We start from the raw sequence: 14,702 nt of genomic DNA on the forward strand, positions 1-14,702 counted from the left end.
CCGTCAGACCCTGAATTCTTTGCTGCACCAAGTACGGCACATCTGGTTCTTAATTTGTTGATGATAGGTTAAGAGATTTAAAAAATCTTTTCTTTTGAGTAAAGCCTGGCTTTCCAGACTTCTGGCTTGCTGGGGACTCGTCAATCCTGTTTTGGGTTCAAAAGCTGAATGTGGAATCTTTGTTTTTTCACCTCCTTGTTCCAGATATGCTGCTACTGCACTGCCCAGTTTTCTTCAGAGCATTGACTACTATCTGAATTTATTTGCTTTCTGTCTCCTTTCATTAGAATCTAATGGTAGGGACCTGACTCATCTTGTCTAGTGAGTGTCTCCACCATTTAGAACAGTGTCTGGTACATACAAAGTGCTCAATAAGTATGTATGGAATGAATGGATAATGCTTAAAGAATCTGCACAAGCACATTCTCAATATATAATAGCTAAAAAAAATTCCAAATCCACCAACAAACATTTTAGGGACAAGGCAGTTGGAAGAAAATGAAGAGCCTGCAAAGGAGCAAGGAGCAGACACCCAGGAAGTGGCTTCCAGAATCCCAGCAGATAAAGCAAGAAGGACTGGATGGGGAGAGTGGCTCAGTGGAGTTCACTGCTCCAGAAGAAGAGGCCATAGACCAGAGCCAGACAGCAGAGGAGTAAATGAGAGACAGGGAGTGCAAAGAGTGAGTAGAAACAATTCTGAAAAGTCTGAATCTGTAGAGGAAAAAAAGGATGGAGGAGGAGCTGAAGGACATGCAGGATTGAAGGAAAGATTATTTTTCAAAATCTAGTTATTTTTTAGGGTGACTTGAATGTTTTATAGTCTGAGTCGAAGGATCCAGAGAAGAGGGCTTTCCTGTTTTTTTCTGAACTGTGTGTAATCTCTTCTTCCTTTAAATGCCCACTTTGTCCTTCTCTCCTGGCAGGCACTTATAATTGCTCTACTAGAGACAAAGCTCCAAAGGCAGCCCTGTGTCTTGCATGACATCTTACTGATACACATAATAGGCCTGTAAGAGTGTCCTGAATGTGGCCAGATCCTCTTTGGTAGACTGAGCTCCCTCCACCCTTTATGCCCAACTAGGGCCAGACTCGAAGCTTCACCATGTGCTCCATCACCGAAGTTACTCAAAACACTCACACCACACAGAAAACCTAAACAAACATCCATGTTTGAAAGAGTCTCTAAGTTCCCCCAAGTCTTTCTCAAAGGCCGTGCTGCCTGGGATTCTCCAGTCCTTTCCTCTAAAGACTCGAAAGTTCCTCTTGATTGCCCTGAGCAACTGAACTCTTCCCCTTACCTGCACAGGTCAGAACTGGGACCTCCCTTGGTTCCTGAAGCATGCTGCTTGGAGATCTCAGTTACAGGGTATGTATGTATGTCTCTAACATTCACTAAATGCTTCTATCAATATTTCTCAAAGTATAGTCCACAGGCCACCTGGAGCAGAATCACCCAGGGTGCTTTCACAGGCAGATTTCTGGGTCCAACACTTACTGAACCAGAATCTCTGGGGGTGGGGGGTGCCCATGAATGTTTGAGAACCAGTGGCTGTATACTGTGCCAGACCTGATCTGTATGCTTCTCCTTCCAATATTTTGTGGCCTTTATGTATCCACAAACCCCCAGATTGTCAGGCTTTTGGACCTGCACCCACTCTACAAGGGCTGACCTCACCATCCCAAGGGTCCTGGTCTCTGCAGCTCCTGTGCCCTCTCCTTCGGGTGAGTTCTTCCCTGGCCTGTACCACTTCCCTTCTTTTCCTCCCACCACAGCAGTCAGCCATACCCTACGTCTGCCCAAATCCCACCCACGCTTGGAACCCCTTGATCGGCATTGTTCCTGGAGTACACACTTTTTTACCTTGCTTGTTTCATGATACAATGATAACTATTTCCTGAGCATATGTACCTGGAGATACGGTAAGTGTCTAAGAATGCCTGGGCTACAATTCTTTTTGTTTTGCTCAGAGCAGCTAGCAAAGAAGTTTGTCCCTGACGTGCTGGCTGGGTGGGTGAGCAGGGAAGGGCAGTGAAGGAGGTCTAAGCAGGTCAGAAGCATTCCCTGGGAAGTCCTTTCTCCATTGGAATGTGTCCAGGCCCCTGAGAGCCTTCCCTGATGGGATTCTGGGGAGGAGATACAGCCCAGGAAAAAGGAAGGAGACAGGTTCACTCTGAGAAAAGACATGGCATTTTTGGAAAGCAAAAAGAAAGCTTGACTCATTTTCACCTTGTTTTTTAATCCAACCTTTGGTATTTAAAAAAATTAGCTTTTGAAGATAACGGATCTAATGTGAGGAACAGAATCATGGCTGAAAGATAGAGATAAGTCACTAAAAATGTACTGCTTTTCCTCCCCACCCACAGATGCAAACAGGCCCTTGGCAGTAACAGATGGACAGAGAGCAGGAATCTGGGAGCAGGGCTACACCAAAAAGGCCTCTCTCTCAGTGTATTTTCCCTCCTCTGGCCTCAGACCCTACTACTTTGGGAGTCAGAACACTTTTAATTGTTGGTATTTTTAAAAGGACAGTGAAAGCAGCTCAGAGGTAGGTGCCTAAAAAAGAACCTTTTTAATTTGCTCTCTATTGTCAGACGTGAAAGCACTGCAGACAGAATCACTTCCTTCCCACACTGGCTTCCTTTGACCACGGCTTTGAAGGCCTCGCAGCCTCCCGCCCCTCCAGATGCTTTTCCAGTGCGCGCCAGGTAAGTTTAGGGAGATCTTTTCCTCATTTTGTAACTTCTATCCTCTCACTTAGGAATACAGGAGTCCCTACTCTACTAACTTAGAACTTCCAACCTTTTTAGAAACCTCCTGAGCAAATGCACATTGTAAAAGGAGGGAGGGGGAGAGCTTAGCTCAGTGGCAGAGTGTCTGTTTAGCATGCATGAGGTTCTGGGTTCAATCCCCAGTACCTCCACTAAAAATTAATAAATAAACCTAATTACCACCCCCCCCAAATCCCCTAAAAATAAAATAAATTAAAGAAAGGGAAAAATTAAAAACAGTAACAACAAACAAACAAAGGGTGCATGTGTGTTGTGGAAGAGAACCACTAAATATCATGTCTAAAAGACAAATGTTAAGCATTGGTCTTGTTTGGGTACGTTGTACATTCTTAGAAAGCAGCAACTGGAGCACTCAGGAACCAAAAGGTCTATCAGTTGCTCTCTGGGGTAAAACATTGCTGTGATCCTATGGTCTGTTATATGTCTTTCCTCCCATCATGGAGCCAAGTTCATGTTCCAAGAAAAGGAGAGATGAAAGCAGTGTCAAGCTAAAGACGTAGGAATATTTTAATTCATATGTTTTAATTCATTACGTAATAATAATATCACAGTCTATTTTACAAGTTAAATGTATGAAATAGAAATGGTAGGAAAAAACTAAATGTGGGTCAGGAACATGAAATTTTCCAAAACCAGGGGTGAAAGGGAGAAGTGTTGTCTGCAGGGCCCAAGAAGGAGGCAGGGAGGGTGACAGGAATAGCTCATGGTGTGTTTGTCCCTGTTGTCTACTCCAGGAAGGAGTTGAGGCTTGCCCTCTGCCCTGGACTGGGGTTGGGAGTTTAGTCTGGTCAGTGGACGATGGCGGCTTGAGAGAAAAAGGCCATCTGGTTACCTACACGCTGGTCCCCTGGTGGCTGCAGGTGGGTTTTGCCGTAGAGGGAATTCGGGGTGGAAGTGTCAAAAATCAAATATATGGAGGAAAAAAGCAAACAGTTTCCTCCTTCCCCCTAAAAAAACAAATTCTTGAAATGCACACACATTCTTCTCTCAAACGTAGAAAAGTCTCACTCTGGATGTGCTTACAAGAAGATCGTCGTCAAAAAACTTTGTCTCTATGATAACATTCCCACTATAAGTAAGAAGAGAGGGCAAAAGAGTGAGTGTGTTAGGCAACAGATTTCATTTCCACAAAGTGGTTTCAATCTGGGTCTGCTGGGCCCATGGACATGCACTCACCTATAACCCTGGCTTGGGGATATTAAAATCTGTGTCCATATAGGGTTAGATGTCTAACATGACATTTAACTTGTATCTTTAATTCAGAAATCAGGAGAGAGAGCATGTCTTAATCCACTGTATACTTAAGGCCCTTAGTAGAGTGCTCTGCACACAGGTGTGCTTATAAATATAGCAAACTTTCTGATTCACATGGAAACCTACAGACCTTAGAGGTGGTATCTTTCCCTAAAAAAAAACCTACTCTAGTGGACAGCTGTGTCTATTCTCACTTTGGGTAACAGCACCCTGCTCTTCTGTTGAGGAACTACCCTACCTCCAGTCCATGGGTCAATCAAGTGGCCCCCCCCTCACCTGGCAAAGGGCTGGGCATAAGATGTAATGTGGGCCAATCAGACTCTCCCCCCGAGCAGGATCCTTTCTATAGCTGCTCCTTGAGGAAACCATCCACCTTTCCTGTCACCTGCGTCTTTCAAGCTGCTCAGGTCTCAGTCCCACCCTTTCAACTCTGTCATGTTAGGCAGAGTCAGTTTCTGTGGTTTAAGACGCAAGAACTCCAAAAGATGCACCTGTATTGTACACAGTGCAATTTCATTTTTCTTGGTGGGTATTTCAGTGTTTCCAATCCAAACTACTCTTGAACCAAGTTAAGGGCAACAGTGGTACTGTCTGGGGGTTCTAAAAAGTTAGGACATGACTTTCATAACCTAAATATGTTATCACAGACTGACTAGTGTTAGTACCTGAAAGAAATCAGACTTGGTCAAGAAGAAGTCCAATAAGGGTTAAGAAAATCTAAAAGATGCCCTTCTACATACAACACTGTCCTCTTCCAGGGTAATTGATAGCAAGCAGATACATTTTTTGCTGGTAATTAATTATAAAATAGGTAAGTAAGGAACTCAAGATCTGACTGGCTGATGGAATATAAAAATATCTACTGTTATAATTAAAAATCTCTTAGAAAAATCAAATGCATGGAGGAAGGGAGACATAAAATAAACAAAGACATAAAATAAATAACATCTACTTACAAATTCAATGTGGCTTTCATTAAGGACCCGTTTAAAGACATTATCCAATATTACACAATTATCTGTGTGAATAATTTGTTACTAGGAATATTACTAAAACCTCTGAAAGACTAGTATCTTTTCCCAAGAGAAAATGGTAGGTGGTCAGTTATTGACAGACTGTTTTGGACAAAGAACAAACTGATTACTCTTTGAGCAGGAAGCATAGTTATTAAAGCTGTTAAAATGGTAAGCTAGTCTCTGAAAAACTATAACCAAACATTATCGTCTAAAACAGAATTAGGACTTTGTTAGATTCCGTTGAAGGCTACTCAAAGTACAGAGCACCAAAAGTTTGCTAGTCAGGAAAGAAACCAAATTAGCATAGATTTAATATGTATTAAGTGCCAGCTTCCTTCCATATCATCTCATTTCATCCTCACTATACCTCTGTGAGAGAGAATTACTAATTCTACTTTTATAGAGGAGAAGAATAAGGCCCAGAGAGGTAAAGTAAGTTGTCCAAGATTTCACAGCTAGTCAGGGTTAATCAGGAATTTAGCCTAAAGGTCTAATCTAAAGTTTTATTCTTTCCATTCTATCACACTGTCTTTTTCACATGACAAAAGTCAGTAAGCTGTAAACTTGTATACCCCTGGATACTTTTTTACCCTTATTCTCAACCTTGGTTGCCTGTCTGCTGAACGGGACCACGAGTCCCACATGCCTGAGATGCCCACTGCTAGGCACTCCAGTTCTCCGGCCCACTCACTCACGTTAGCACGCTGGCTGGCATCATCTGGGACTCAGGCGCTGCCTCTATCAGGGACTGCCAGGTGTTTGTGGAGTTAGGGATCACAAAGCCAAACTCGAAGAACCATTCTGAAGGAAGAAGGAAAAGCGGGTGAGCTGGTGCCCTGGGCAGAGATGCAGGGCTCCTTGATCCCCTCCTTTAGAGCAAGCCTCTTCCTATCCCAAGAACCACCAATGAAGCCATCAGAAACCTCCCAAACCAGAGGCACAAGAAAGGACATGGGAGCCCCCCTTCAGGCTGTCCCCTGGACCACACCAGAAGCCTGCTCCCTATGCTTTGGGTCTAAAGAACTAGGCCAGCAGCATTTCCTTTGACAGAGGCTGGCTGTAAATTATAAGCAGAAGTACAGAATAGGCCCTTTCCCTTGGAATTTCAGCTCTAAGACACGTATGTTCACTCATACACTTCACGGTGAAAACTCAAGGCGGAGTGGCCTTGCCCATCCAATCTGTCCGAGACCGTGTGGAGAGCCCTGAACCAGGCCCCAGTCAGCAGCTTCCTTGTGACAACATTACAACCCCACATCAGTGACAGAGCAGGCACCAACCCCAGGTCCACCACGGTCAGAAATCCTTTTTGTTGGGCTCAAAGCCCCTTGTAGTTGCCAGCTTTCTTTTTGCTTCTTTTCTCTGGGGCTCCCCTACCTGCCAGGGTGTTGGAACACTATCACAAACTGAGTTGCAAAATGAGTGTTATCAGAGCTGTGCTTTAGTCCACTGGGTCTTGACTTTTGTCCCTGTCACCCTAAGCCTGGATTTCAGGCATGTAAGCAGCAGAATACCTTCTAGGCATTGCCCTTTGAAGTAAACTTTTTGTTCCAGGCGGAATTTTTCCATTTGCTCTGCTGAAGAGAAGTTCAATTCTCGAGACACTGCCTTGCATTTGAGGATTTTCTTGGGAACACGGGCTGGTAAAGAAAAAAAATTGAAACCATTTCTGGGAACTTTTTAGACCTGATTTAGAGAACATGTTATCTATGTTAAATTTCAGAGAATGCCTTGGTTTAACAGAATTATACTTTTAACCAAGTTGGTCTGGTGCATTTGACTGAAAGATCTTTAAGGAACAACAGATTAAGTGCATCTAAAGGCCTTACATAGCTTCTCTTATCAGGAAGGGGGCTGAATGGGCAACTTTTTTCTATTCTTTTCTGTTGGTTTTAACTTTTTTTCCTCTTATTTTAGGGAGATAAAAATGCAAATTTTCTTAGGGAAAAAACCTGAGATCTTAGTTTACATCTTTGGGTATGTTCTAATGCTAAACTTTCAGTACAAAGTGGGTTTTGGGAAGTGGGAGAAACACAATAAAAGAACTAGGGATGTCAGCACCATGCGGACTGACGTGCTGTGCCTCTGGAGGTGTGGGCCCTAGTGGGTCTGTGTTAAAACTTAGCTCCCTGATGCCTGGGCCCTGCTCCCGAGTCGTCAGCCCTGTGCGGACAAAGGGTGGCTGAGTACCTTCATGCTCCACTCCAGGGACTGACAGGTCTTCTGTTCCTTGCCAGAGTATCTTCCCTGTCTCAGCATCCCGAAGATTCATCCAATTTCTGATCAAATATATTAAGGAAAAACAAGGCACCGAAGTGATTTCTACTTTGTACTCTAGGTGTCTCAGATTTGCTCCTATCAACTCTCATTTACTTTTTTTAGCAAGTTGGCTAACTGCGAAGTGCCATGAAAGCAAGTAAGAATGTGTAGGAGAGTGCAAAGGACATCTAAAGGGAGAAGCAGAGATCCAGGGGAGGTATTTTTATTAACAACATGAGAACTCAGAGACAGTACACATCTAGAAATTGCAAGAAAGAGGTAGAAAATGAATGGAGTAAAATTAAAAAATTTCCAACAGAATCTGACCAGCCAAGATAAAAGACCTAAAGAAACAGACATGAGAGGAATCCCAGGAAATGACTCAGGCAAATCACCCTACAATGACGTTCACAGTCCACAAGCTTTACTCACAAGTCCAGGCCTTTTAAGTTAGCTATTTAGTGGCCTGCTCTTAAATATGAGAAGATAACCAAGGATCACCGAAACTCAAGAAAGTGTTTACTATGAAAGACAGAACAAAACAAAGAGAAAAAAAGCAACTTAGAGGGAAAAAAAAGACTATACAGGAAGATACAAACTTTTAAAAAAGGAACATTAAAAACACACACACAAAAATGACCAGCAACATGATCCTTACAAATACTAAAAATTATATACAATTGAATTTTATATATTCTATCTGGCTCAAGGCTACAGCTTTTGAGATTGGTCAACTGATAATCGCTTTCAGTCAGAAAAATGCCTTCTAACATATGTATTTATATTATCTCATTTCTATATTGCTTATCATACAATAAGTGAGTTAATAATACCAATTAAAAACAAGAACATTCAGAGGACAAAAAAGAACTCTAGGAAAATATACATTTGGATAGCAGAACCAAACGACTCAGTGCAATAGTTGGAAGACAAAAAGATTCTTTCAGAAAGAAAAAGAGAAAGACTACAAGGATAGAAAACAGGAGAAGAAAGATACAAAAACTTGACATCAGTACAAGAGGTCCAGCATCTAACTAACAGGAGTTTGAAAAAGAACAGAAAACAAAACAGAACCAAACCAATGAGAGGAAGTCATCAAGAAAACACACGCAAGAAAATGTTCTCAACTGAAAAGATTCAGTAAGGGCCCAAGTCACATCTTTGTGAACTTGCAGAATATCAAGGTTAAAGAGAAGCTTCTAGAGGGAAAATGAATTGTTACATAAAGGGTCAAAATCAGAACGGGAAAAAAAAATCAGAATGAATGAGGACAGAAAAAAAGAAACAGTGCCTTTAAAATTCTCAGGGAAATGATTCATGAAACTGAAAAAAACTTGACTTTCTGAAGAAACTAATGGTAATACGCTCCTTAAAAAACAACAGGGAAGACCAAGGAAGAGGATGACATCAGAGCCAGGAAGCAAGGGATCTAAAACAAGAGACAGGTAAGAGGGTCCTCAGAGTGATGGTGAAGGAGACCCCAAGACAATAGTTCCTTAGCAGGACTGGAGAGCTACTGGTCCAAAGTCCAGACAAGAGCAAGTCAGAACACTCAGGGAAGGATTTTAAGATTAAATGTAAAAAAGATGAAATTCATAGAATATCTAATGTGTTTACATGGAAAGAGGATTTATTCAAGTAGGGAAGATTTGGGGGTCAAATTAATGACAAGTACAGAAAATTTGGGCAAATGAATAAAAAAGAAAGACAATTACTAATATCAAGGAAAAATAAAAGGTAGTACTGGGGAAAGTAGTAGTCACAGTATACTACAAGGCTTCATTGCAGTGTTGATGCAGTAATAATAACAACACAGACTATGGATCCAATACAATTATCCTGGGACGATGGAGGAAGGAGAAGAGTGTCTGTGTGGTCAGGTATAAAGTGTTGAGAAAGGACAAAACTCATTTCCATCGTGGAAGCTGATAAATAATGCCTAAAATGGAAACATTATATAACCACAGTGTGCTATTTAGAAATATAGATAAACACCAAATAAATCATCTAGAAAAAACTGAAAATAGTTTTCTCTGGGAAGTAGACAACAGGAGTAGGAACACATGGAATGTTGTTCTTCACTAGAAACCAGGTAGATATACACGTACAACTTTCATAACAACAAAGACTAAATTTAAAAAGACAGTCCTAAGTTTTTTTTTTGTTTTTATTTTTAAAACCAATGGACAAATCATTAAAGGAAAAGAAAATTAATATTGTACATGCATGTAGGCTGAGCCTGAGAAAGATGGTTAAAAGAAACTGAGCTTCAGATAAATAGTTGATACAGTTTACATGGGTCTTTTTTTCTTCTTTTTTTTAATCTTTTTTTTTTTTTTTTTTTTGGCTGTTTAGCAACCAAACTCTCTTCCCAACCCCTACCCTGCGGCCTCCCTTGCCCCACGGGAGGCAGTGGCTGCTTTGCACTGTAACAACTAGAAGATCCAGATCCTTCTCTCCTGGTCAAGGTGCAGATGTGGGCAAGCACCTGACCTAGGCTTGGACACTTGGGACCCTGAAGCTGTAGTCACACAAGGATTTGAGGAAAAATCAGCAGTTCTTCAGGGTAGGGCAGCAGGTAGTGCCAACCTGACCTTTCCTGCAGTGTGGCTGTTGCTGCAGGCCCTGGTCCTCCAGCTGCCAGTCAGTTCTGAAAGCACCAGAGAGCCTTTGAGAACCCTTCCCATTGTTTGGGCAGCTTGCGATGAAGGACCCTGAACAACGCACTTGATTAGCATCATTATGTATGTAATGGTACTATATTTAACCCTCTGGAGAGATTCTTTCCAAAAGTTCTGCTGCTATATAAGAAAAGTCACAAAAGATAACCAAGGGTTATCCTTATCCAGTAGTGTGCCTTGAATGTGATGGGTACCCCAAGCGTCCTGTGCCCTCAACCAGCTTGTGCACTGTCCCCCGACTTGAACCCACCATTGCTTTGAAGTTGTGTTGGCTGTGTTACTGTCCTCTCAGTGTGTGTAATCCTAACTCTCCTAGTATGCTCATTATCTTGCTGCTACTGCTGCTCTTTTGCACCTATGTGGTTTTCTCTCTTGCTTTGTATTTCTAAACTCCACTTTCTTTTTTTAACCACTAACTTGAAAAGCAAGTCAAAAGGATACATATGTGCTTAGGCCATGTCTTATAATCCTAATTACTCACACATAGTTACCGATTCCAGAGTCTCCATATTACATTAGGAGAAAGCTTCCCCAGCTAGAGAAATAAAATAATAAGTACTACTGCTCTATCAAGTCCACTCTGAGCTCGGATCTAAACAGAGCTGCCTTAGACATTTAAGCCCAAGGGTTTCAGAAGACACAGTACTTGTTCAGCCTGCTCTGTGCATGTTTTTCATTCTTTTTCTACAGATAGTCTCTTATGTACCAATACAGCCACACTAGACAACAGACTTTCTTAAACAACAAAGCTAAAATTAATTCTAAAGTTCCAGACTCACATGCAAGTAGGACATTCTAGTAAGTCTGCTGCAAGGAAAGCCTTTGAGAAGTGGCTCTCCTCACAAAGCAACAGATGGATCAGATCTAGCACCTTCCAGAAAAAGTATTACTGCCCCTGGCCCAGGTCAGCAAGTAAAAAGCCTGGGACCAGGACTTACTCTTCAATCTATTAGTGGATAAAAAGAAAAAAGCCTTAAATTAGAGTATTCTCTCTGATAGTTAATGGATAGTGAATGTAAGTTTCCTCCATTTTATAGCAAAGAGGAGAAGCTGCTAAAAATATATGGTTTATTTCCCTAACACAAGCCTCTCTTCTCTTTATAAATAATCAGATTAAGGACTTAATTACCTTTTCGGAAAATATATTAAAAAGTGTCTTTAGTCAGCTCAACAATTAGACATTTCCTGCATGTACCCTAATCTGGAAAACTATCTATTAGTGTCTGTATCATGTGCTTCATTTCATAATCCTAACAAAACCTGTGAGATTTTAGCCTTAATAAATAATACAAGATTAGAGAAATGCAAACAAAGCTCCATCCAGTGATGTTGGGATGGAGGCTATTTAGAGCCCCTCCAAGTTCTGTGATTTTAGGGATGAAAAGGAAGGTTCTCAGTTCATGACAAAGATGCAGTCATTAGGGAACAGCTCTCTAAATCATAAAAATTCTAATCCACAATAGCCTATCAGTAAAAAGAAATAAAAATTATTGAGGTAGGTGTCTCAAAATAATAACAATGAGAAAAGCTGGTCCTCAAAAGCAGAAGCATATTTGGCTAAAAATGTTGGAAATGAAAGGCAAGCTCTGATGGCTGATCATCATCAGGCTGAAAACATTTTTAACAGTTTTTGCCAACCAGATTTTTAAAAGAAAAAGAGCCTGAGTTTTAAGACTCAGAGGTCAAATCACTTCCAATCTTGAGAGTGGAGAGGATTAGGTGGACAAGCTTTAAGGAAGGGGGGCTGGAGGACTATTTATAAATACCACCTTCTGGGTCAGTCAGGTCTTTTCTCATTTAAAAGCTCCCTGGTGATTTATACGCAGGATGAGCACAAAGGAATGCTCCTTTACTAAGGGAAGCCTCTGCATGGAAGAGAGCTGTCCCTGGTAGTCCCTTATTTGGAACCAGGCATATAAAAGCGGCACTCTCATATGTAAAAGCATCTTTAAAGTAAGCTTCAGAGCAACAGCAATAGTTTGTGAAGTGTCAAGCCTTAGGAAAAGTAACACAGGGAAAAACTAAGATAAACATTATAGAAGAATGAGAGACACTTGGCTCAACATGGAAGGTTTAATAAGTCCTCTTCTGTTTTAAAGAACAGATGTGGTCTGGTATGATTTAGGTGCTGCCCAGCGCAGGGGCTGAGGAGAGACCTGAAGTAGAGAAGGCAGTCCAGAGGTGGTGGTGAAGTGGGAAGGGAAGGTGTGGCATTAGAAGAAACCAGTTAGATAAGTGGGGTGCTAGGTAAATTTCCTCAAGCAATGTGAATACAGGAACTGGGATAAAAAGATTTAAAATACTTTGTAACAATCATCTACAGAAGCATTTTGGAACTAGTACACTGGCTCTTGGGAGTCTGAATCAGTCTTAAATGGAAATAGGCAACATCAATTTTTATATATTAAACAGAACAGATCCACTGTACATGCTAGTACCTCACTGGCCAGTTGAGGAGGGAAGAATGAGGGAGATTAGGGGAAGGGAAGAGAGTAGAGAGACGGGGTAGGGAAGACAAAGAGGAGAAAGAGGAAAGAAACACACAACACACACAAACAGGGAAAGAGAAAGACACAGGGAGTGGGAAAAAAAAAATACACTGAGAATAAGAGACAAATAGAAATGCCCACATACAACTCAGAACCCAGAGAAGAGCCAGGACAGAAGGGAACAAAAAGGAAGAAGCTCAGGAAGTTTAGAGATGAGATTCCAGTTTTTCCTACTTCAATTAATATTGTATTACAGAGTTGCCTTAGTTAGTGGCTTTCATAGAATGGTTTGAAATTGATGGGTGGAGGAGACAACACTCCAACTATCAAACCCCTCTGAAAACGTCAATTGGCTGATTCACAGTTTCCTGGAATGTATCATCCAAACTGGTACTTTTGAGAAGGAAAGAGGGTGCTAACTGGAAAGCACATTTAAATGAGCTGGTTCATGTAGTGTTTAGAACTGTGCCTGGGCATTTAGTAAGTGGTGTGTTAGTTATTATCATTATATTATTAAATCATTATCATCTCCAGTCTAGCCTCCTGATGGTTTTCTTTGCTTCCATTCTTGCCTCTTCCTCCAATCCATTCTCCTCATGGAAGTGGTTTCTTAGAACTGTAAATTAGATGTCAATGCCCATTTTTCCTTTGTACTTAAAAAAAAAATTGAGTCCCATTCATGGTTTACAAGGTCCCCTAGTCACTCTGCTCTGGTCACAGTGGGCTCCTTTCCCTGCCTCCAACATAATAGAGTCATTCTACCTGTGATGCCCACCTGAGAGCTCTGGCCCTTACTCTTCATACCCTCAGGTTCTGGCTTCAGTGGCACCTCCTCAGAGACTCTTGGGACCACTCAGTCTTCAGCAGTTTCTGAATCCAGATCTGACTACCTCCTAAATCAGGGCTCCTTCTGTGTCCCCATGCCATCACCTGGCCACACCCTGGCCTCCCTTAAGCAGATGATTTGTGACATCTTCATCTCCCCTGAGAAAAGGTTAAATCCCACTCCACCTTTATGAATTACTTTCATGGTCAAAGCCTTCAATGGATCCTCACAGACTGATCCAGGGCTTCCCATATATCTGATTTCAAACTATCATTTATTCAATACTTGTTGACAACCTACTATGTGTCCAATATTGACGTCAAAGTTGCACATAAAAAATTTTGGCAATATTGTTTCATAAAAAGTGACAAGTGGGGGGGATATATTTCTTTTTTTTTTCTTTTTTTAAATATGGAATGCCTCATGAATCTGCGTGACATCCCTGCGCAGGGGCCAGGCTAATCTTCTCTGTCTCATTCCAATTTTAGTATATGTGCTGCTGAAGTGAGCATGGGGGATAATATTTCTAGATTCATATATTTTATTAAAATTATGGACTTAAATATGTACGTAAAAACGTACATTTATCTAATTCCATCCACATCCCTTTTTAAAAATATTTTTTTCATTGAAAAGGTAAGAGATTCCCTTATATTCAGGGTCACCTTATATTTGAGCATTATTCTGATAACTTTCTGGGTTTTCTCTACTTAAACACAAAGAACTTATTTACTCATTTCCTTCAAAACAGTTCATACTCCAGCTAGGTAATTTACACTAATACTGAAATAATTCTCTAATGATTTTAATTCTAACTCTGATACCAATCCAAGGATGGAAGATGTATACTATTTCACTTCATAGCAATTCACCACGAAGAGAATTGGCTTATCAGGTGTTATTCTAGTCTTTTATTTTTTAAATAAACTTTTAATTTTAGAATAGTTTCAGATTTACAGAAAAGCTATAAAATAGTAGAGTTCTCACATAGCCCACACAACTTTCCCTTATTATAAACATCTTACATTTGACACAACTAATGAACCAACTGATATGGTATACACTGATATATCATTAATTAAAGTCTACAGTTTGTTGTGATTTCCTTAGTTTTAATGTAATGCCCTTTTTCTGTCCTAAGATCTCATCCAGGATCCCATATTACATTTAGTTGTCATGTATCCTGAAGCTCTTCCTGGCTATGAGAATTTCTCAGACTTTCCTTGTTTTTGATGACCTTGACAGTGTTGAGGAGCACTGGTCAGGTATTTTCTGGGTGTCCATCAGTTGGGGTTTGTCTGATGGTTTTTCTCATGATTAGACTGGAGTTCTGGGTTTTGGGGAGAGGACCACTGAGGTAAAGTGTCATTTTCATCACATCATGTCA

General features: G+C 41.0%; 1 protein-coding gene and 1 non-coding gene across 2 annotated transcripts in view; both read right to left on the reverse strand.

The window, feature by feature from the left end:
* Positions 1-3,293: 3,293 nt before the first annotated feature.
* The window catches only part of PDE6D (phosphodiesterase 6D), a 45,282-nt gene continuing 33,873 nt past the window's right edge, over positions 3,294-14,702 (reverse strand). Inside the window, exons 2-5 of the mRNA XM_006207895.4 lie at positions 7,251-7,339; positions 6,575-6,700; positions 5,756-5,861; positions 3,294-3,859 (exon numbers count right to left, since the gene is read on the reverse strand). Of these exons, the coding sequence (XP_006207957.1) occupies positions 3,778-3,859; positions 5,756-5,861; positions 6,575-6,700; positions 7,251-7,339 (403 nt within the window). The 3' untranslated portion in view covers positions 3,294-3,777. The remainder of the gene's footprint in view (positions 3,860-5,755; positions 5,862-6,574; positions 6,701-7,250; positions 7,340-14,702) is intronic.
* Positions 13,721-13,827, reverse strand: LOC116280733 (U6 spliceosomal RNA). The gene has a single exon (XR_004190217.1). It is a non-coding gene; the product is annotated as a U6 spliceosomal RNA (small nuclear RNA).

The sequence above is a fragment of the Vicugna pacos genome, chromosome 5 (genome assembly GCF_048564905.1).
Source record: "Vicugna pacos chromosome 5, VicPac4, whole genome shotgun sequence".
In the NCBI taxonomy this organism is placed as follows: Eukaryota; Metazoa; Chordata; class Mammalia; order Artiodactyla; family Camelidae; genus Vicugna; species Vicugna pacos.